The sequence below is a fragment of the Staurois parvus genome, unplaced genomic scaffold (assembly GCF_062004578.1).
Source record: "Staurois parvus isolate SC_StPar_1 unplaced genomic scaffold, SC_StPar_1.0 ptg000221l, whole genome shotgun sequence".
In the NCBI taxonomy this organism is placed as follows: Eukaryota; Metazoa; Chordata; class Amphibia; order Anura; family Ranidae; genus Staurois; species Staurois parvus.
Genome location: NW_028318017.1, coordinates 3290171 through 3312946, shown reverse-complemented (window position 1 = coordinate 3312946; position 22776 = coordinate 3290171). Strand labels below are relative to the sequence as shown.

General features: G+C 46.6%; 2 protein-coding genes across 2 annotated transcripts; both read right to left on the bottom strand.

Moving 5' to 3' along the window:
- Positions 1 to 1091: 1091 nt before the first annotated feature.
- Positions 1092 to 4244, bottom strand: LOC149460798 (uncharacterized). Its single transcript, XM_089679249.1, has 4 exons — positions 4227 to 4244; positions 3362 to 3568; positions 3128 to 3245; positions 1092 to 2414 (listed from the first exon to the last, which is right to left on the bottom strand). The coding sequence occupies exons 1-4, from the start codon at positions 4242 to 4244 to the stop codon at positions 1591 to 1593; spliced, it is 1167 nt and encodes a 388-aa protein (XP_089535375.1). The 3' UTR covers positions 1092 to 1590.
- Positions 3686 to 7359, bottom strand: LOC149460797 (uncharacterized). Its single transcript, XM_089679248.1, has 3 exons — positions 7273 to 7359; positions 5057 to 5173; positions 3686 to 4929 (listed from the first exon to the last, which is right to left on the bottom strand). The coding sequence occupies exons 1-3, from the start codon at positions 7357 to 7359 to the stop codon at positions 4699 to 4701; spliced, it is 435 nt and encodes a 144-aa protein (XP_089535374.1). The 3' UTR covers positions 3686 to 4698.
- Positions 7360 to 22776: the final 15417 nt, after the last annotated feature.

The following is a 22776-nucleotide window of genomic DNA, read 5'->3' as shown; positions in this document are numbered from 1 at the left end:
TCCATGGGCCCCTGTATCTTGTAACCTGCATTCCTGTTCCTGCCTGACTTGTTGCCGACCCTGCCTGATCCTGACCTCTGCTGACTTCTCCTGTTTGATCCCTGGCTTGTGACCCCGACCATTCTCTGCCTGACCCCCTGTACCTACCTGTCCGTTAGTTGCTGTACCCGGCTCGTGACCTGACTACTCTCCGCCTGCTACTCCTGTACCTACCTGCCCGATAGTTATCGACCCGGCCTGCCTGACTATGTTGTGCTCTATATGTGTATGTACCTGTGTATCTATATCAGTTTAGGTTTGGGTTTGTTTCACCTTGTTGTATGTATTTGTGTTAGCTTGGGGTTTGGTGCACTGCGTTTATGTTTGTATTGTTAGTATTAATAAATTGTCTTATTTATACCATATCTGAAGCCTGCGTTTCCCTGTGTCAGTCCACACACTTCTGGTCACACCCGCATCCCTGACACTGCCTCGGCATCTGGCCCCTATGCGTTCTCTGCGGTATACTACCAATAATTTGCTAACACTCCAGCTTCCGATTTGGAGAGGTTCTTCTAACTCCCTGCTGGGCCGGTCATTACCTCGACCTGGACATGAATACTGCATTTATTTCAGTGATCCCGAAACTGGGGAGAGACCCCGATGAGGTCAAAAACTATAGGCCAATTTCCTTAATAATGGTCTCAAGTTGCTTACCAAAATTTTGGCCAACAGACTTGCATCATTTATAAACACCTATAACCATAAGGCCCAAGTGGGGTTTATCCCTTGTAGACAGGGTCCAGACCAGGTTTGACGTTTGCCTAATCTTACTTCTATATTGCAATCAGGGTGGGCCGGGGAACAGACCCAAACTGGTATACTTTTTATCTATTGACCTTCAAAAGGTTTGTGATTGTTTCTTGGCCATACCTTTTTGGGCTGTTGGAAGAATGTGGTTTTGGAACCAACTTTCTTACCTTTTTCCGAATGCTCTATGCAAACCCAGTAGTGAAGGTAAGGCTTCCATTCCGACCCTATCAAATCGCTAGAGGTACTAGACAGGGGTGTCCCCTATCTCTATCTGATTTCAAATTTCTCAGTAAAAATGATTGAAAGTAAAAATGGTTTATTTTCCATCAAAATGTTCACATAGGTAAAAAGGTGCATGTTTCCAATACTGAAGATCACGGAATGGGCACTTCTAGTTCCAAGGTCACTATTAGACATCAATTCCTGACATGCTTCACCCATAGACTTTATCAGAGGACACAGAGATGGGGGTGTTGTAAAGTTATATCAGACCCATTTTGATATATGTGAGAAAATTTGGTAAGAGTCTGGGGGGAGTGAGTAGCAGGAGAATACTCACGTTTGACATGTACATATATAGCTGGACAGTATAAATTTTATTGAATGTTGAGGATCAGCCATGGAGTATATCTGAGGTGTATATCAGGGTGTGCTTCTTCCCCACAAGAGAGCTGGGATGTCCAGCAACATTCATCTAGGAGACATTTCCCACACTCAAGGCACTAATACACCACGAGGCTTGTGTGGGACCCCTGATGTACAGGAAGACAGGACTTCAGTGAGTAACATTTCCCTCACTCAGGACAGGAAAGTGGCTTCTCCCCCGTGTGAGATCTCTGATGTCTGCAAAAGACTGGATTTTACTGAAAAACATTTCCCACGTTTAGGACAGGAATATGGCTTCTCACCCGTGTGAGTTCTCTGATGTGTGTGAAGACTGGCTTTGAATGAAAAGCATTTCCCGCACTCAGGGCAGGAATATGGCTTCTCCCCCGTGTGCAATCTCTGATGTGATGAAAGACTGGACTTCACTGAAAAACATTTCCCGCACTCAGAACAAGAATACGGCTTCTCCCCTGTGTGAAACCTCCTATGTATGTCAAGATGCGACTTGACTGAAAAACATTTCCGGCACTCAGAACACGAATATGGCTTTTCCCCCGTGTGAAACCTCCTATGTATGTCAAGATGCGACTTGACTGAAAAACATTTCCCACACTCAAGACAGGAATATGGCTTCTCACCTGTGTGGAGCCTCTGATGTATTTGAAGATTAGATTTTCGTGAAAACAATTTTCCGCAGTCAGAGCAGGAATATCGCTTCTCCCCCGTGTGAATTCTTTTATGCACATTAAAATTGGATTTAGAACGGAAACCCTTCCCGCACTCACTACAGGAGAAGCTCTTCCCTGTTGGAAGGCCGGCCCAGTCCCGCACAGTCTGAGGTTCCTCAGGATACAAGGAATCCGATGGTCCATCTACACTGGGTGGTGCCAGATGGACATTGGAGGGAGCCGGGTTTTCTCCTGGACTATACTGTGTGATGTCCTCATCTTCTACTTTCCAGTCTGGAGTCAAAGTGAGACAATCCTCGGAGGTTTTCCTCATCTTTCGGCCATGGACTAAAATACAAAGACAAAGAGGATTACTAGACAGGAGCTGATTGGTTCCCCCAAATCAGGACCCCGCCCACATCAGGCAGCTTGGTCTCTGAGGAGCTTACAATTCCACCCTCAAGGGAACTAGGAAATGGCTCCTCTGATCTCCTACCAGGTCATTTCTTTATTCATGGACCTTAGTCAGAGAGTGAGGAAACAACCAGAACTGTCTTTTATAGGAGGGACAGTGATGAGGGGATTATAGGACGAGGGTCCCCACCCCCTCTATCACTCTTCGCCATCTTCCCAACACAAGAAGTACTGCACTTCCTTATTTAGTCCATGATTTAGTCATGAAGAACAGCGGGGCTGAGCCCCACCAGAGGTCAGAGAGTGAGGATGGGGGGAGAACAACCAAGATGAAGACTGGACTGATCCTGAAGACCACCATCATTGGGGTATTGACTCCTCCCTCATTATCACTTTCTGTTTAAGGGTCCAAAGTTGGAGGATGTTATCACATTATTATCACCATGTAAAAGTTTGTGCTCCAATCACATCATCCGATATAAAATGTCCAGCTGGTAGGAAATGGGGGAACAAAAGAGAATCCATATTATGTGTATATATAGCAGTGGGGGGAGGGGGGAGAGCAGAAGTCAGGAGTATGGAATGTACAACAGAGTATATAGTGCAGGGGTCAGAACTATGTAGTGTATTTAGTGTTAATGACCCACCTGTGCTGATTTTTGAAGTCCCTGTTATTCCATCCTCCTCCATAGACTGCTGATCATCCCTCACATACATTTCTTCTTCTACTTTAACATCAACTTTTATATCTATCATATCTTCACCCTAAAGCAAGGGGTGAATAACATCTGTGAGACATAAGCTTTAAAATTGTGACATCACATAAAAAATCCACATATTGTCTCCACAAGTCCATGTTTTAGATGCTCCATCCCACCAACCTTGTAATGGTGAGGGATGGTGTGATCTTCCTGTGTGGAATCCCGGGAATACAGAGGACGGGGACATCTCTCTGGTGGGTTCCTGGTATTAGGTGGCTCCATCATATCCTTGTGTCCTTCTGAAAACTCCTCCATCACTCCATACTCCTCATCCTCCTCTTTATACTCTTCTTTAACAACAATATTCTCATCCCCGAGGATTCCACTCTGAAAGATATAATAAAACATTCATTGTAACAAACATGCTGTGTATAAATCACAACTACCAATAATTGTCAAACATCTACCTGATGATGGTGAGGGATGGTGTGACCTTCCTGTGTGGAATCCCGGGAATACAGAGGACGGGGACATCTCTCTGGTGGGTTCCCATGACTGGATCCATCTGTAGGAAACACACACACTGACTGAATCCATTGTTTCTATGTGTTTATCAGATGATGGGGGATCTAGGTGGATCCTCCGTACTGCTCTCTCCTTTACAATAAAGTCTCCTCTTACCCGGTGATGTGAGGGGCGGCTGATTGTCCATCATGACGTCCATAGCAGCGCCATTTTTGGGATATATCTGAAGTAGTTATCATGCAACCTGACTGCAGGACATACCATTACAGTTCAAGATACAGCAGTGCCAACTACTGCAAATCAACAAGTCCACTTCCCTCTCTGCAGAGCAGGATTCCTACTACTGTTCACCTTTTATCTTTGACATTCAGAGGGAGTTTTCTTTCTCCCGAGACATTTAGGTCAGTTGTTGCCATTTACTACTTTAAGCTCAATTAATGCTCACAGCTCTTAAAGGGAACTTTGCACTAATTCTTTACCATCAATCAGGGAAGTGTTGAATGTTCTGCTTTTCCCTTACTATCTCTGATGTGACCATCCTGAGAAACTATCATCCCTCCCTTGATGTAACTTCACACCAACTGGGCCCCAGCAGGTGCGCAAAAGTCATTGTATAGCTCTTAGAGGGGACATTGCCATTTATAACTGAGAATTATCTTTATTTCACATTTAATCCTTGTTATCTAGTTCTGAGAACTCATGGCAAGCTTATCTGCTTTTGATAGTCATTCTACAAATGTGATTTATCTGGGTCACCAGAGCACGGTGGTGTCAGCAGAGCCTGGGCTTTCAACAAAAGGTCCAGATTGACAGGGAAACCAAACAATTACTCAGCAATCCCTAAGGGGGTAGTGTTACACAATACATTCTCCTCTTACCCGGTGATGTGAGGGGCGGCTGATTGTCCATCATGACGTCCTTGTAGAGATCCTTGTGTCCTTCTAAATACTCCCACTCCTCCATGGAGAAATAGACAGTGACACCCTGACACCTTATAGGAACCTGACACACACAATGATACAGTCACCATCCAGACACATCCCTTGTCTGTTACTGGAGAATGTCCCAGAATTCCCGGCACCGCTCACCTCTCCTGTCAGTAGCCCCATCATCTCCTTGGTGACTTCTAGAATCTTCTGCATGTTGTGTCTCTCAGGTTTTAGGGAGTCACATGGAGGCACTGTGATGGTCATATGATCACCTGACTTCAGAAGTGGAAATCTCTGTATTGAAGAACCAATAGCAATATCATGTTAGAATCCCAGAATCCTCCTCACCTCTCTGGTCCGGTCTGTGTTTTATTAATAGAGAGAAGAATGATGTCATGTGACCTCCCAGAATCCTCCTCACCTCTCCGGTCAGCAGGTAGATGATCTCCAGGGTGAGGTTTAGTATTTTCTCAGTCATGTGACTCAGGTCTTCCTTCATCTTCATGTGATCTATACAGGTCTCCTTGTAGACGGATAACTTTGGGAAATGAAAGTAAGAATGATTTGGATGGTATTGGTCACACAATATCAGGATGTGGATGTGAGGGGGGAATAGGAAAGTAGCTATACAATGAAGGACTGCCCCCATTGGAACACATTTCATTTGGACTGTTTAGTGTTTTATACATCTTGGAGGACCTGGGACCCTCTTGTTCTGCCAGATCAGATATTCCCTTTTCTCTGTTGGGTTTTTTTTTTAAACTGGTTTGCAACTGAAACAGAACTCCTCTAAGAACAAGTGAGGAATGCCCTTCTTCATCTTACTTGATATTCCAGAACAAATCACTTGACAGAGGTGGTTAAGATTGCCAGTTCTGTGAGGTCTGAAAAATAAGGGCAAGTAGGGTGGGAGGGCCATCACAGACCCAGAGACCTCCCCTCCCTTCCTTAGAGTCCCCTGAGCCCTCCATCCCCCTATTCCCTCAGAGTCCTTCAGCCTTACTATCCCCTCAAAGGCCCCAAAAGTCTTTCAGCATTACTAAACTCTCACAGCCCCTCAACTTCCCTCAGACCCCTCAGTATTTCCCTCCCTCTGACACCAATGATGGAACATATTCTTCATGGCAGGCTGGGGAATGTTTTCTTCCTCCTGACCAGCAATGTAAGGGGCTCTATGCTCCATACTCCTGACCCCGGCACTCCATCATTGTGTTGGCTGCATAGTGTAATGATTGCCCATTGGCTGCCTGTGTAGTGTCATCATTGCCCTTTGTAGGCCATGTATGGTCAGGATGGTCCTTGTCTTGTCTATTTATTGTCAGTGCTGTTTGTTTAGAACAGGGGTCTCCAAACTTTCTAAACAAAGGGCCAGTTTACTGTCCTTCAGACTTTAGGGTGTTCAAACTGTGGCTACTGGGAGTAGAAAATGTCCCGACATCAGTGGGAATAGACAATGCCCCATTTTTGGTGTCAGTGGGAAGAATTGTGACTCATTGTTTGCGTCAGCGAGAGGAACTGTGCCCCATCGTTGTTGTTATTGAGAGGAATTGTGGCCTATAGTTGTTGTCATTGGGAGGAATTGTGCCCCTTAGTTTGGTGTCAGTGGGGGAAATTATGCCTCTTTGGTGTCAGTGGATGAAATAGTGCTCCAAGGGCCAGATAAAAGCAAGGAAAGGGCCGCATCCGCCCCCCAGTTTGGAGAGCAATGGTTTAGAGGACCATATTATTAAAATTTATCTTCACAATGAGGAGAATGTTCCGGCCCCGGAAGTGGGGGTGGGGGAATGTTGTGCCCCTGAAGGGGTTAATCTGGGTTCCCACACTATATATGTGTGTATCATCATCTGCTGGAGATAAAAGACGTCACAGTGACTATGGAGGAAGAGGACGGACATGACTATGGAGGAAGAGGACGGACGTGACCATGGAGGAAGAGGACGGACGTGACCATGGAGGAAGAGGACGGACGTGACCATGGAGGAAGAGGACGGACGTGACCATGGAGGAAGAGGACGGACGTGACTATGGAGGAAGAGGACGGACGTGACTATGGAGGAAGAGGACGGACGTGACTATGGAGGAAGAGGACGGACGTGACTATGGAGGAAGAGGACGGACGTGACTATGGAGGAAGAGGACGGACAGGACTATGGAGGAAGAGGACGGACAGGACTATGGAGGAAGAGGACGGACGTGACTATGGAGGAAGAGGACGGACGTGACTATGGAGGAAGAGGACGGACGTGACTATGGAGGAAGAGGACGGACGTGACTATGGAGGAAGAGGACGGACGTGACTATGGAGGAAGAGGACGGACGTGACTATGGAGGAAGAGGACGGACGTGACTATGGAGGAAGAGGACGGACAGGACTATGGAGGAAGAGGACGGACGTGACTATGGAGGAAGAGGACGGACGTGACTATGGAGGAAGAGGACGGACGTGACTATGGAGGAAGAGGACGGACGTGACTATGGAGGAAGAGGACGGACGTGACTATGGAGGAAGAGGACGGACGTGACTATGGAGGAAGAGGACGGACGTGACTATGGAGGAAGAGGACGGACGTGACTATGGAGGAAGAGGATGGACATGACGGGGTTACTGGGTGTAAATAGGAAATAACATCTTATTACCTCCTCTGCTGCCACTTCCACCAACGTCTCCTCTCTTCTTCCTCCCAGCTCACCTCTCACCCGGAACTTCCTGTCTGTGCCTGACATCACTTCCTGTCTATACCTGACATCACTTCCTCTCTGTATTCCATAGAGACTTCCTGTTTGTGTACAAGTAAGATTTCCACCTAGTGGGGTTCAGAGGAACTGCAGCCCTGAGAAACATTTCAAAATAGCCATATCTACCTACTACGTAAGTCCAAAAATAACAAAAAAAAATAAGAAAAAATGAATCTAGCTCTTATGCAACCAACTGTTTAACAAAATTATTTTATTACATATAGAAATCTCTTAAAGGCACAGAACACAAGTTAAAAAAAGGTATACATAATAAAACAGATACCCCAAAAACAGAACCTTTTGGTGAAGAAAATGCAAAAATATATTCTAAAGCATAAAAATATGCAGTATATCAATCCACTCATAATGAAGATGCTAAACATAAATTGCACATAGGAATGGTGGTGGAGATCTCTCAAAGTAAGAACACTTCCTTCAATGGATCTATAAATAAAGAATGAATCCTGGAGGGAATAAAGCTGTAAAGCAATAAATAATATATAAACTGGGCCATCCACTTCATCCATAAAGACATTGTGATTGAAGATCTTCTAGATCACATAGAAGGAGGACTCATCCATGATTTCATACATTTGTTTGGAAGGATAGAACAATCCTCAGAAGGGAACATGTAGGATGACAGGAAAGGCTCCTGACTGGTGAGATCCTCCAAACATAATGATGACATCCATGAACTGGAGCGAGCTCGTTGGGGTGATAAAGCCAATCTGGAAACACTGTGTAGACGTTCTCCAAGAACTCAGCACACTCCAGGTGTGGAGAAAGTCTCCAGGTGGGATTAGTCTGTCATTTCTCATAGGTAGAAATGTCCACACAGGGACTTCCACAGGGACCCCCGATACCACATACAGTATACAACTTCTACAATGTCCCCAGGTCTTTAGGTGGGTTTAGCTTGTAATTAATAATGCAAAAATGGGGGCACATGCGCGGCCGGCTCCAGGGATGGACGCTGTCAGGAATGGACTTGCCAGTGGTGGTGGGACTCACCTGCCTTGTGGGCTGCAGTACCAGGGCTGGCCAGCGGGTGCTATCAGCAACCAGAGGCTCACTCTTGCAATGAGCCATCACCACCTGCTGATTACAGCAGGTGTATTTAAGGAATGGCCAGGCCTGTGATCAGGACCTTGATGACTTGGTGCCCGCTGTTGAGCTTGGTGACCCGGTGCCCGTGGTTCTGCTAGATGGCTCGGGGCCCGCTGTCGTGCCAGATGACCCGGTACCCGCTGTCGTGCCAGATGACTCGGTACCCGCTGTCTTGCCAGATGACTCGGTGCCCGCTGTCGAGCTTGGTGACCCAGTGCCCGCGGTTCTGCTAGATGACTCGGTGGCTGCTGTCGAGCTTGGTGACCCAGTGCCCGCGGTTCTGCCAGATGACTCTGTACCCGCTGTTCTGCCAGATGACTCGGTGCCCGCTGTCTTGTCAGATGACTCGGTGCCCACGGTCTTGCCAGATGACTCGGTGCCCACGGTCTTGCCAGATGACTCGGTGCCCGCTGTCTTGCCAGATGACTCGGTACCCGCTGCCGTGCCAGATGACTCGGTGCCCACGGTCTTGCCAGATGACTCGGTACCCGCTGTTGTGCCAGATGACTTGGTGCCCGCTGTCGAGCTTGATGACCCGGTGCCCGTGGTTCTGCTAGATGGCTCGGGGCCCGCTGTCGTGCCATATGACTCGGTGCCCGCTGTCAAGCTTGGTGACCCAGTGCCCGCGGTTCTGCCAGATGACTCGGTGCCCGCTGCTCCGCCTGATGGTCCAGTGCCCGCTGCTCCGCCTGATGGCCCGGTGCCCGCTGCTCCGCCTGATGGCCCGATGCCTGCTGCTCCGCCTGGTGACCCAGTGCCCACGGTTCTGCCAGATGACTCGGTACCCGCTGTTGAGCTTGGTGACCCAGTGCCCGCAGTTCTGCCAGATGACTTGGTGCCCGCTGCCCTGCCTGATGGCCCGGTGCCCGTTGCCCTGCCCACTGCTCCGCCTGATGGCCCAGTGCCCGCTGCTCCGCCTGATGGCCCGGTGCCCGCTGCCTTGCCTAGCTGCCCAGCCTGACGTGCCTCTGCCTGCTGTGCCACCTGACGTGCCTCTGCCTGCTGTCCCACCTGACGTGCCTCTGCCTGCTGTCCCACCTGACGTGCCTCTGCCTGCTGTCCCACCTGACGTGCCTCTGCCTGCTTGTAGCTGGCCAGCTAAGACCAGTCCTAGGTTGTTAATATAGTTCACATATATGTGTATACCAAACCTGCCAATAACCTCAGTACAGTGTATATGTGTATATGCTAAAGCCAAAAGCAGAATCATTGCTGTGATTTATGTCTTTGATTGTTATATGACATTTCTATATTCATTGTGTTAGCAGAAGCAGAAAAGAAAAATATGCCTTTAAGAGTTAGTATAAGGTGAGCCAATCACAGACAGCCTCACACTGTACAGAGCCTTAACCAATCCCAGCCAGTTTCACATCTATGCCTGTGTAAAACTCCCTGCTAGGATTTTCTAGAGACACATGCTCACCAGACAGAGGAGGAAACAGACAAAGTTCCAATCAGAAAAGCTTTATGGAAGTAGAGAAGGCCAAATAGGTATTTAATGCACTTGTGTGTTCCTCTATTGTTTAACAGTGCAGGTAGATCTGTGTCTAAAATCTGTTGTATGTGTTTACTTGTAGTTCCACCGAACTTACGAATCAAGTCACTGTAGAGTAATCATAATCCAATCGAATCTATCGAACCTATCAAATCTATCGAGATAAGCTATCGAATCAACCCAATGTAATACGAATTAAACCATTGTAATATGAAACAAAACAAGCCATTGTAAGCAGTGTTATATGAAGAAGATTGAAGTTATTAAAGAAGTTAACTAAAGTATTCGGTGTGCTCTTTAAACCTACTGCATCCATAGAGCGGCATTGGAGGAATTACAGAGTAAAGTCAGTCTAATCAAACAAAGAAACAGCAATTGCATAATTTTTCTAATGCCACAGCGCACTAGGCACCAAAGGGTGCTGCACCTGCCACACTGCTGTCCCGCCTGACGTGCCTCCGCCTGCTGCCCAGCCTGACGTGTCTCCGCCTGCTGTCCCACCTGACGTGCCTCTGCCTGCTGTCCCACCTGATGTGCCTCTGCCTGCTGTCCCACCTGACGTGCCTCTGCCTGCTGTCCCACCTGACGTGCTTCCGCCTGCTGTCCCGCCAGTTTCACATTTATGCCTGTGTAAAACTCCCTGCTAGGATTTTCTAGAGACACATGCTCACCAGACAGAGGAGGAAACAGACAAAGTTCCAATCAGAAAAGCTTTATGGAAGTAGAGAAGGCCAAATAGGTATTTAATGCTGCCTCTGCCTGCTGTCCCACCTGACGTGCCTCTGCCTGCTGTCCCACCTGACGTGCCTCTGCCTGCTGTCCCACCTGACGTGCCTCTGCCTGCTGTCCCACCTGACGTGCCTCTGCCTGCTGCCCAGCCTGACGTGCCTCTGCCTGCTGCCCAGCCTGAGGTGCCTCTGCCTGCTGTCCCACCTGACGTGCCTCTGCCTGCTGCCCAGCCTGACGTGCCTCTGCCTGCTGCCCAGCCTGAGGTGCCTCTGCCTGCTGTCCCACCTGACGTGCCTCTGCCTGCTGTCCCACCTGACGTGCCTCTGCCTGCTGTCCCACCTGACGTGCCTCTGCCTGCTGTCCCACCTGACGTGCCTCTGCCTGCTGCCCAGCCTGACGTGCCTCTGCCTGCTGCCCAGCCTGACGTGCCTCTGCCTGCTGCCCAGCCTGACGTGCCTCTGCCTGCTGCCCAGCCTGAGGTGCCTCTGCCTGCTGCCCAGCCTGACGTGCCTCTGCCTGCTGTTCCGCCTGACGTGCATCCGCCTGCTGCCCAGCCTGACGTGCCTCTGCCTGCTGTTCCGCCTGACGTGCATCCGCCTGCTGCCCAGCCTGACGTGCCTCTGCCTGCTGCCCAGCCTGACGTGCCTCTGCCTGCTGCCCAGCCTGACATACCAGCTCCTGATGCCCATCCTGCTTCTGGAAATCCTGTGTCCAGCAATCTGCCTTCCTGCAGTCTCCTACAAAAAGATAGGCCTATCAGCAGGAGACCCATCCAATCACTTGATTCCAGCAGTGGGATGTCCAGCCAGTTGCCGGACCGAGGCGGTGGAACATTTGGGCCATTACGGACTGTTCGGAGCGTCCTAAGGGCCGCTCCTTGTGGGGGGGGGGGTACTGTCAGGAATGGACTTGCCAGTGGTGGTGGGACTCACCTGCCTTGTGGGCTGCAGTGCCAGGGCTGGCCAGCGGGTGCTCTCAGCAACCAGAGGCTCACTTCTGCAATGAGCCATCACCTGAGGCTGATTACAGCAGGTGTATTTAAGGAATGGCCAGGCCTGTGATCAGGGCCTTGGTGTATGTTTCCCATGGGCCCCTGTACCTGCATCCTGTCTACTTTCTGCCTGATCCAGATTCTGCTTCGATCCCTGACTCTGAATGAACTCTGCCTGTCCTGACCTCGGCTATTCCTGACTACTCTTCTGCCTGCTCCTTGTGCCCTGCCTGCCCGTTTGCTACCGACCCGGCCCGCCCGACTACGATTAGTATTGTTTCTATTGTTATCTGTTGGAGGTTTGGGTTGGTTTGTTTGCACTGTGTTTTTGTTTTGTTTAGTCTTAATAAATTGTCTTATTCACACTATACCTGAAGTCTGCGTTTCCCTGTGTCAGTCCACACATTTCTGGTCATACCCGGATCCCTAACAAACGTTCAGTGAATAGAGCTACATCTCACCACCAGCCAGAATCCATAAAGACATTGTGATTGAAGATCTTCTAGATCACATAGAAGGAGGACTCATCGATGATTTCATACATTTGGAAGAATAGAACAATCCTCAGAAGGGAACATGTAGGATGACAGGAAAGGCTCCTGACTGGTGAGATCCTCCAAACATAATGATGACATCCATGAACTGGAGCGAGCTCGTTGGGGTGATAAAGCCAATCTGGAAACACTGTGTAGACGTTCTCCAAGAACTCAGCACACTCCAGGTGTGGAGAAAGTCTCCAGGTGGGATTAGTCTGTCATTTATCATAGGTAGGAATGTCCGCACAGGGACTTCCACAGGGGCCACCGATACTACATACAGTATATAACTTCTACAATATCCCCAGGTCTTTAGGTGGGTTTAGCTTGTAATTAATAATACAAAAAATGTGGGGCGCATGCGCGGCCGGCTCCAGGGATGGACGCTCAGTGAATAGAGCTCCGTCTCACCACCAGCCAGAAACCTGCACACACTGGACCCAGCGGCTCAACGGCTCACACAGGAAACATAAAGGGTCACAGCACCCTCCAGCACTATGACCAGCCACCGCAAAGCTTCAGGGCACCCAGGGAAACTGACAAGCTTCTTCCCAGCTCTCAGCCCCTGCAGCCAAGATGGCGCTGGCTGCATGAAAAGCAGTCTCCTCACACAGGCAGAGGAGAATACATCACAGGCCACAAACCCCAGGCTCAAGGCACCACTGTACCAAGGAGACCCAGGTGAGTCCTCTCCTCCCCTGTCTCCCTTTACCAGCAGTCCTGCCAAATCCAGACCCAGACTGGACACAGACATCATTCCTGACACACAGCCTTCCTTTCCAACTACAATTACTGCAAATACTTCTCCATCTTTAATTGAAACCTTTCCTGCCTCTGACCAACCTATCATGGAAATTTCTATGAAAAATATGCTTCTTTCTCTGCGACAAACACTGCACAATGATCTGACAGCAACACTATCCCAAATCTCAAACACGGTACAAAAACAAGATTACCGTATTCGCCACATTGAGAACAAAATGGGAGAGATGTTCACGGCAGACAACGATCTAATAGATGGACATGCAGACCATGAAGCCAACATAGAACAAAAAAATCTTAAACTGGCAGATCTAGAAGACCGCTCCAGATGGAATAATATCAAATTCTGTGGTATCCCTGAATCTATCACTATGGACGCCATAGTTCCTTACATCCAACAATTTATGAAGCACCTTATTCCTTCACTCACAGACGTAGAGCTTGCCATAGATCGCGCACACAGAATTCCTAAGCTGTCATTCCTACCGGCTGCAATACCCAGAGACACCTTAGCGCGTATACACTTCTATCACGTGAAGGAGAAAATAATGATAGCTGCTAGGAATTCTACTTCAATTCCAGCATCCCAAGCGAATATGAAATTATTCACTGACCTCTCAAAAGCTACACTCCTCAACCGCAAGAAGCTTGTCTCTATAACGAAAGCACTGCGGAATCATGGAATTGGATACCAATGGGGTTTCCCCACGAAACTTACCATCAAACATCAAGGAAGGCTCTACATGATCAGAACCCTGGAAGCAGGCATCGACCTCCTGAAAACCTGGAACATCATACCAGTGGACTCCCACCAACCCACCTCTAATCGTCCACAACAAATGGATGCAGAATGGTCATGATCTAAAATCTACTTGCATCACTAATCACCCAACAAGCTGGGCATTATTCCACAAACCACTAAAGGCTGGCAGACGGCCCTTATCCGATCATCTTCAGACCCCAAGTCTTCTTCCAGTATGACATCTCTCATGAGTCATGCTTGTTCAAACCTCCCCATTATTCAGTAGCAAAGTGTGCTACACATGTCACTTGTGTTTTTTACCCTCTTCCCTCTCACGTACCACCAGTCAATCAAACCAATTTTTCTCTCCTCAAAGACCCCCACCATAAGATGGAAAACCTTCCTCAAACCAGTGACCAAACTAAGTCTACAACATTATGCTTCTAAAAGTTCACCACCTACGACAGAAGAAAACCTACCGTATTTGCCGGCGTATAAGACGACTTTTTGACCCTTGAAAATCTTCTCAAAAGTCGGGGGTCGTCTTATACGCCGGTACACATGTTTAGGGGGGCTGCTGCATTAAGTACAGGGGTTTGCAGGGGCTGATGTCTCTTACCTGGATCCAGTCCCACGACGATCCGGTCCAGGAAGCGCGGCGTCTCCTTCAGTTCGGCCACTGGATGTTCGTGCGGCTGCTCGGCTCCGCCTCCTCACCTGTGATTGGCCGCCAGAACTGTAGCTCAGGAAAGGCACACAGGCGGCCAATCACCGGCGAGGGGGCGGAGCCGAGCGGCCCCGCGAAAATTGAGTGCCGGAGCAGCAGGTAAGTGTTCTGTGTAGAGGTGCTGCTGCAATCACATATCCTGGCTGCAGCAGCACCATACGAGAACAGGGTCAGCAAGTCTCAGTGGGAGGAATAGTGCCCCATCATTGGTGTCACTGATACCAATGATGGGGCACTATTCCTCCCACTGACACCAACGATGGGGCACTATTCCTCCCCCCCACTGACACCAATGATGGGGCAGTATTCCCCCCCCCCACTGACACCAACGATGGGGCACTATTCCACCCCCCACTGACACCAATGATGGGGCACTATTCCACCCCTCACTGACACCAATGATGGGACACCATTCCTCCCACTGACATCAATGATGGGGCACTATTCCTCCCACTGACACCAATGATGGGGCACTATTCCTGCCACTGATACCAATGATGGGGCACCTATTCCCCCCACTGATACCAATGATGGGGCACTATTCCTCCCACTGATACCAATGATGGGGCACTATTCCTGCCACTGATACCAATGATGGGGCACTATTCCTCCCACTGACACCAATGATGGGGCACTATTCCTCCACTGATACTAATGATAGGGCACTATTCCTGCCACTAATGCCAATGATGGGGCACTATTCCTGCCACTAATACCAATGATGGGGCACTATTCCTCCCACTGACATCAATGATGGGGCACTATTCCTCCCACTGGTGTGCATTGGAAGAGGGGTAGTCTTATACGGTGAGTATAGCCCAAACACTACATTTTAGCAGGAAAAGTAGGGGGGTCGTCTTATACGCCCAGTCGTCTTATACGCCGGCAAATACGGTACCTTTCCTTAAAATCTCAGAAACAACTTCGCTACTCCACTCAACTCATCAACACTCAGCAAAATGCTTAATATATCATCTTTAAACATCCGTGGCCTCAACTCCCCTTACAAGAGATCTCTACTTCTGAAAGAAGCCCACTCCCTAGAAGCTGACGTCCTATTTCTACAAGAAACCAACTTTGCCTCCATCAAAATCCCTAAATCCAATATACATCACTTCTCCTCAATATATATGGCGACAAACCCCAAGAAGAAAAATGGTGTCATCACAGCCATAAGAAACTCGCTTCAATTTCAACTCATCTTGGAAACAGCAGACCCCAAGGATGCTATCACATTCTTATATGCAAAATCAACAAAATCCTATACACCCTGGTCAACGTCTATGGTCCAAACGTCAACCAACTCCAATTCTACAACAAACTCAACTCGATCATCTCCTCTCAAAAAAAAGGCAGACTACTCATCAGCGGAGACTTCAATATCATAGGCAATCCCCTCCTGGACTCCTCCTCCAACAAACGCTCCTCCAAACACACTCTTAACCATTTCTTACATACTAACGATCTCTATGATGTCTGGCGATGCCAACATAGCACAAAAAAGGATTATACCTATTACTCTCCATCGCACCTATCCTAGTCCAGAATTGATTTCTTCATCACTGACAAATGGACTTTACAACATGCAACTTCCTCAAAGATTGGCACCATAACGTGGCCAGACCACACTGCAATCACCATCACTCTCGATCACAATCAACATTCTCTGATCCCCCGAATTTGGAGACTGAACTCGACCCTTTTGAAGAATCCAGACCACAAGAAACACATCCTAGATGCACACAATACATTTTTTGAACTTAATGATACACCTGATATTTCTATACCCATACCATGGGCCACTTATAAAGCGTATATGAGAGGTATTCTTATACAATTAAATTCCTGCATTACTAAAAAGAGAAACCAACAAATTGACAAATTCCTCGCCAAATTAAATCAAAAGAAGAAATAAACAAAAAATCTCCAGACCCCCTCAACCTCTTCCTCCCTCACCACAGAAAGAAACAAACTCAGATCCCTTTTACTATACAAACACGACCTCAATCTCCAAAAAATGAAAGTAAAATATTATTCCCTAAGCAACAAAGCAAATTCTCTACTAGCTTAAATGATCAATCAAAGACGCCTAAAATCCAAACGTCCAACACCCACCCACCCACCAATACCTTAACCACCTTAACCACAAATCCACAAGAAATAGCCAACGCTTTTGCGAATTACTACCAACACCTATACAATCTCAAAAACGATCCGGATACTATCCAACCAACACTTGCATCCATACAATTCCTACACACAACTAAACTTCCCCAACTCTCCTCATCTCAACTTGACGATATATCTATTCCGATCTCTCCCAAAAAAATAGAAATAGCTATCAAAACACTCCCACTCAATAAATCTCAAGGAAGTGATGGTTACACAAATTAATTCTAAAAACAACTTGCCCCTGACCTATCACCCTATCTGACCAAACTTTTTAAACATGCCACCACTACGGGAACATTCCCTAAAGACATGCTGCAGTCTATAATAATGACAATACCAAAGTCTGGCAAAGACCCACAATTTATTAAAAATTACAGACCAATATCCTTTCTCAATACAGATATATAACTCTACGCAAAAATTATAGCTCGCAGAATCCTCCCCTATCTTCCCACTGTAATACACCCAGACCAAGTAGGATTCATCCCAGGCTGCCAAGCACCCGATGCCACCAGAAGAATTATTTCCCTTCTCCACAATCTAGAACTCGCCAAACAAACCTCTCTACTTTTATCTTTGGACGCAGAAAAAGCATTCGATGAAATACATTGGCAATTTATGCAATTGACCCTACAAAAATTTGGCATCACATGATGGATGCTAACAGCCATTTTATCATTATACTCCTACCCTTCAGCCAGAGTACTAACAGATGGAACATTATCATACCCGTTCAATAATAAAAATGGAACTAGAAAGGGCTGCCCGCTATCTCACATAATATTTGCACTGCCTATTGAACCCTTAGCCTCTAAACGTAGAGAAGACCCAATATTTACTGGCATCAAACACCTTAACTCAGAACCAGGGGCGGACTGACCATTTGGAAACTCGGGCACTGCCCGAGGGCCCGGGGTCAGTAGGGGGCCCCATGAGATGCCCCTGGTACCTTTTTCATGGGCTTTTTTGAGTTTGGGTAAGGACACAGGGGCCCCATGATCCCTTATTGCCTGGGGGCCCCACGAGTTGTCAGTCCGCCCCTGCTCAGAACATAAAATTAGCTTATTTGCAAATTACATCATACTGATGGTGACCAATCCAACTAGATCCCTCCAAATGATTTGCACACACCTCCAAAACTACTCGGTGGTTTCCTATTACAAACGTAATGAACCCAAATCTTCAATTCTAAATCTCCATACACCATCCCAAACCCAAGTACTACTAGCCAAACAATTCCCCTTCTTCTGGGAGAAAAACCATATCCCCTATCTAGGAATCAGACTCACAGCAACAACAGACCAATTATACACTTCAAACCAAAAGATGCTACTCCAAACTATCCCCCAAGGAATTGGCACCCTTCGCACCTCAGGACTTCCTAAACTTGGCCGATTAGCGACCTTAAAAATGTATATTCTACCTAAAATTCTATATATATTTTGCACACTCCCTATACCAATCCCCAACACCTTTTTCTCCAAACTACAGGCAATTCTTGCCAATTTCCTATGGAACTCCAAAAAACCTAGATGTACCACTAAGCTCCTAATATGCTCCACATCCAAAGGAGGTGCAGGCCTCCGCCACCTAAAATCCTTCTATAATGCTACCCTTCTTGACCAAATATTATTCTGGTGTCACCCGACGAGAGAAAAAACCTGGTCCACGATGGAAAACCTTCCATTTCTCCCACTTAAACACCAAAACTTACTCCTAATATCACCTTTACCCCGAAATGATCACCATCTGAAACACCCATGTATCCAAGCCGCCTTACAAGCCTGGTATGAACTTCTAACCACTAAATACACTGGCACCAAACAAATCTCTACCCCAATTAACACATTACATCTCATTATGCCCTCTCTGGAACTGACCCAATGGGAAAAACAAGGTATAAATACTATAGCAGACCTCTTTATAGGCCACACTTTAAATTCATTTCAGAATCTCCAAACCCAATTCGGTCTCCCTGTCACTGAATATTTTACCTACTTAAGAATAGCTCACTGCCTACAAACAAAAATTATACCCCAAATCACAAAGATCCCAAATACCTCCTATCATTTCTTTACCAAACCACAATACCCAGGTAAGGGTATTTCTACTTTCTACACATACATATCAAACCTACAATTCGCCCTACAATCAACATCCCTAACTAACTGGGAGAAAATCCTTTCAGAACCCATTAAGACACATTCACAGGAAAAAGCATTTAGCACCACCCATAAATCCTCCCGGTGTAGCTCACACTGGGAATCATACGTAAAACTTTTTCACCAATGGTACCTAACTCCTGTCAAATTATCTATATACTACCCAAAACATTTCTCCTCTTGCTGGTGACACTGCGGTGATTTAGGTTCAACATTACATATATTATGGACCTGTAAATCAATTAGATCCTTTTGGAACAGTGTCTTTCAGCTAATCTCCGAATTATCCAAAACATTGATAGCCTCAAACCCCTCACTTGCACTTCTGCACATTGGGATTGAAAAATTTCCCCATAACACCCGCACTATCATTATCCATATGATCTTCGCAGCCAAAATCAATACCAGATTATGGAACACTACCAAAGCTCCTTCACTCATCACTGATTACAGATCTCAATCTCCAGTGTGAAATGGAAAAAAGACCCTCCTTTAACAATTCCACCCAAGACAAAATCATATCCCAATGGACTAGCTGGTCACAAAATCCGAACTGCTCTGTACAATTCTGATAACCTAAACACAAACTGAGTTGCGTAGCAACTCTAGACTAGTATCCCTCCTTCAACCCCGTTACACATACCCCCTTCCTCTTCCTACCCTCCTTCCCACTCCTTCCCTGTTTAATACCCCCTCAACACCCCATACGCTTTACCAAGGTTCAACACGAAATCAAGAATACCTCTGATATTGATGTTTTATAAACCGTTATCAACCCCAGTGAATTGGTGGGGTATATATTTAATACTATGATGTACTAAAATGTTTACCATTGAACCGAATATCCTTGCTCTGTTATGTTCTCAAAAAATTTCAATAAAAAAATATTAAAATAATGCAAAAATGTCCATATAAGAATTTTTACAGGGACCACCAATACAATCTATGCATGGCTTGGATGTCACCCATACTACTATTAGCCCATAAAGCAGATGAGCATAGAAAGATATAAAAGTCCACTCACTGTCATGGTACTTCAGATCAAAGGACCTTCGACCCAAGTAAGAAAAAAAGTGTATCCATCATGCAGAGATATAGAGAGCACCAACATAGGATCTGATGGGGAAAGACTGACATTTGACTGGTTTGGTTACTATCCCAACTTTCTTAGAGACTGCCCAGCCCACAGTTGGGTGCACCACCATTAAATATCAGACCAGGTAGTAAAGATGGTGCCCAGAGGGGTGGAAAATGCCAAAAAGCATTCTTGCCCCTTTTCCCTGAATAACAGAGTATTCCATTGTTTAACCTAATCCCTCCCACCGGGAAAAGCCAGCCAAAGGCACATCGGTGGTGTGACATCATTACATTCACAGAAGCACCATGACAGAAAAGAAAATTGCTACATACAAAATGTTGTGATATACATGCGTATGTGACACCATGATGGGCAGAGTATGAAGCCACCTCCCACACTACTCCAATTGGCTAAAAGGGACAGTTACCGGTCCATAAGGCAGGCTAAACCTGAGGAGAAGGCACCCAAAGGGACAAACAAACTGGAACATGGGAGCAAACAAACACCAGAAACTGGCACCCAAAGAGTGTACTTTACATTAAACATACAAAACACCCCAAAGCCATCCAATATCAACCCACAGAGGTACCATTCTCCATATTGTGGATAGTCAAATCCAATAGTGTAATGGTCCTAGCTTCGTAGGTATATGTGAATTTTGAGGACATCATCGATGTACCTGAACCAACCAGTGATGTTGGTCAGGTACACATACAAGGCCTCATCACCAAAAACTCCAGAGTTCTCCCCATCTTCAACATAAAGGTTAGCGTAGGCTGGTGGACATTATTTTACCTATTGCAGTACCTTGTGCTTGGCAATAACATTTGACTTCAAACAAGAATTTATTATTTTCCAACAAAGACTTAACCTCCCTAACGGTATTCCCGAGTGTAGCTCGGGGTAAAATGTCAGTACCAAAATCGGTAACCCCGAGCTACACTCGGGCTTACCATGCGGCGCTGCATAGGGAGTCCCTGCAGCACTTACCTTGTCCTTCGCTCCCGCGATGTGTCCCCTGCAGCGTCCCCGGCCATCTCCTCCGGCTGATGCCGGCATCCGGCTCCTGTGTTCCGGTCCCTGTGACCTTCTTATGAGGGATAAAGGAATATGATGCCTCTACATATAATGTAGCCAAGATGACACCGACAGATCATTTAAAACTTTTAGGAGGTGCAAATTGTCTTACATAGGAGGGCATAGGATCCTTGTTGACAAAGTCCGGAAGAGACGAAACGCGTCCAGGGCACGTGACGTTCCCGGAAGTGCTGCGGCAGCCATTTTGGATTCTGGAATCCCTGTGTGTCGGAGGTCTGGAGAGTAACGGTGCACTTCAGGTGACCCCCAGAGCTACAAAGTGATAGTGCTGGATAGGAGTAGCAAGGGGGAATTACCTGGTGATCGGGAGACCCTCTACACACGGAAAGGGGATCGTATACTGGGCATGAGGAGTTTGATGCTGTCTTGCTGATCTTATCGTTTTTATATGTAATTGGCTACAATAAATTTTATATATGATTATAATTCACATACTGATTCCTGGTCTGTTTGTGAGGTCCTGAGGAACAAGAGGATACCAATCTAAGGACACTCTGTGCATATGTGGTTGATTACAAGCTGGAATCTGTTTGTTTTAGGGTAATTATGCACTTTATATATAGTTTGCAGTGATATTTAATTTTTTTTTTTTTTTCACATGAGTGCTGTGACACTGGAGTGTTTTTTTTGCATGATACACGTGTGGCACTTTAGTTCTGGGATTTAAAAGGTAATACACTATGTTGAGATTTTGTTTTTGAGGTATTTGAAGAGCACCTGTGACTGATTTGCATCTTCTTCAGTGGAGTAGGAAGCGTCTTCCTATCAAGAAATTGATCTTTGTTTGGACACATTATTTGGACACTTTGCATATTGGGACTTTATTTTATTTTTGTTCTTTTATATATATTTAATATTTTTTATTTTTGGGTAATCTCTTTGGGTCTTGATTTTTTCACTATAATTGTGGGTTTTTGGGTTTAAGTCAATGAATATATGTATGTTTTAGATAAGTATGACTTGTTGTTATTTTATTTTAAAAAAATTAAATCTTTACAATCACTTTTAAGCTCTGTGCTCCTTTCTGGAGAGCTGGGACCAAACTGCAATCAGTCCATCAAAAGGATCATCTTATCTATTGTTTCTAGAATGTAATCCCTGAAGAGTTGGTTGTGGCCAGCTGTCAGGGATCCAGGTATGACCAGAGATGTGTGGACTGACACAGGGAAACGCAGGCTTCAGGAGTGATGTATACGAATATAATTTATTAGGAACTACACAAGTATACAACGCAAAGTACAAACAAAACCCAAACCTCCAACTAATGACAGTATGTGCAGGAACACAGACAGGCGTAGTCAGGCTGGAGAGGTCGAGTGGTAAGGCAGGCTGGGTCAGGAACAATCGGGCAGACAAGGTACAAACGCAGCAGGCAGGAGAAAGGTCAGGAATAGCCGAGGTCAGTGCAGGTGGAGTTCGAACAGTGTCAGAGTCAAGCAGAGGAAACAGGCAGGCAGGCAGGCTCAGGTACGGGGCTCATGGGAAACAAACACCAAGGCACTGACTGCAGGCCTGGCCATTGCTTAAATACACCTCCTGCAATCAGCCTCAGGTGATGGCTTGATTGCAGGAATGAGATTCTGGCTGCTGAGAGCACCCGCTGGCCAGCACTGGTACTGCAGCCCACAAAGCAGATGAGCCCCAGCACCACCTGTGCTGAGCCCATTCCTGACACCAGCTCAGTGGATTGCTGTAGGAAAGTCCTGGATTCTTTCTTGGATTCACAGAATATAACTGGATATAACATTTACAGGGAAAGTTGATCCAGGGAATATCCGATTGCCTCTCGCGGGATCAGGGAGGAAT

What these genes read in the sequence shown, in the direction of transcription:
- LOC149460798 (XM_089679249.1), bottom strand. An exon ending in CCATCCCTCACCATTACAAG is followed by an intron (nt 3,246 to 3,361) that starts GTTGGTGGGATG and finishes CCCTTGCTTTAG; the next exon opens with GGTGAAGATATGATAGATAT. An exon ending in GACTTCAAAAATCAGCACAG is followed by an intron (nt 2,415 to 3,127) that starts GTGGGTCATTAA and finishes TTTGTATTTTAG; the next exon opens with TCCATGGCCGAAAGATGAGG.
- LOC149460797 (XM_089679248.1), bottom strand. Translation starts at nt 7,359, where the DNA reads ATGTCAGGCACAGACAGGAAGTTCCGGGTGAGAGGTGAGCTGGGAGGA. An exon ending in TGGAAGTGGCAGCAGAGGAG is followed by an intron (nt 5,174 to 7,272) that starts GTAATAAGATGT and finishes CATTTCCCAAAG; the next exon opens with TTATCCGTCTACAAGGAGAC. An exon ending in TCTACCTGCTGACCGGAGAG is followed by an intron (nt 4,930 to 5,056) that starts GTGAGGAGGATT and finishes TCTTCAATACAG; the next exon opens with AGATTTCCACTTCTGAAGTC.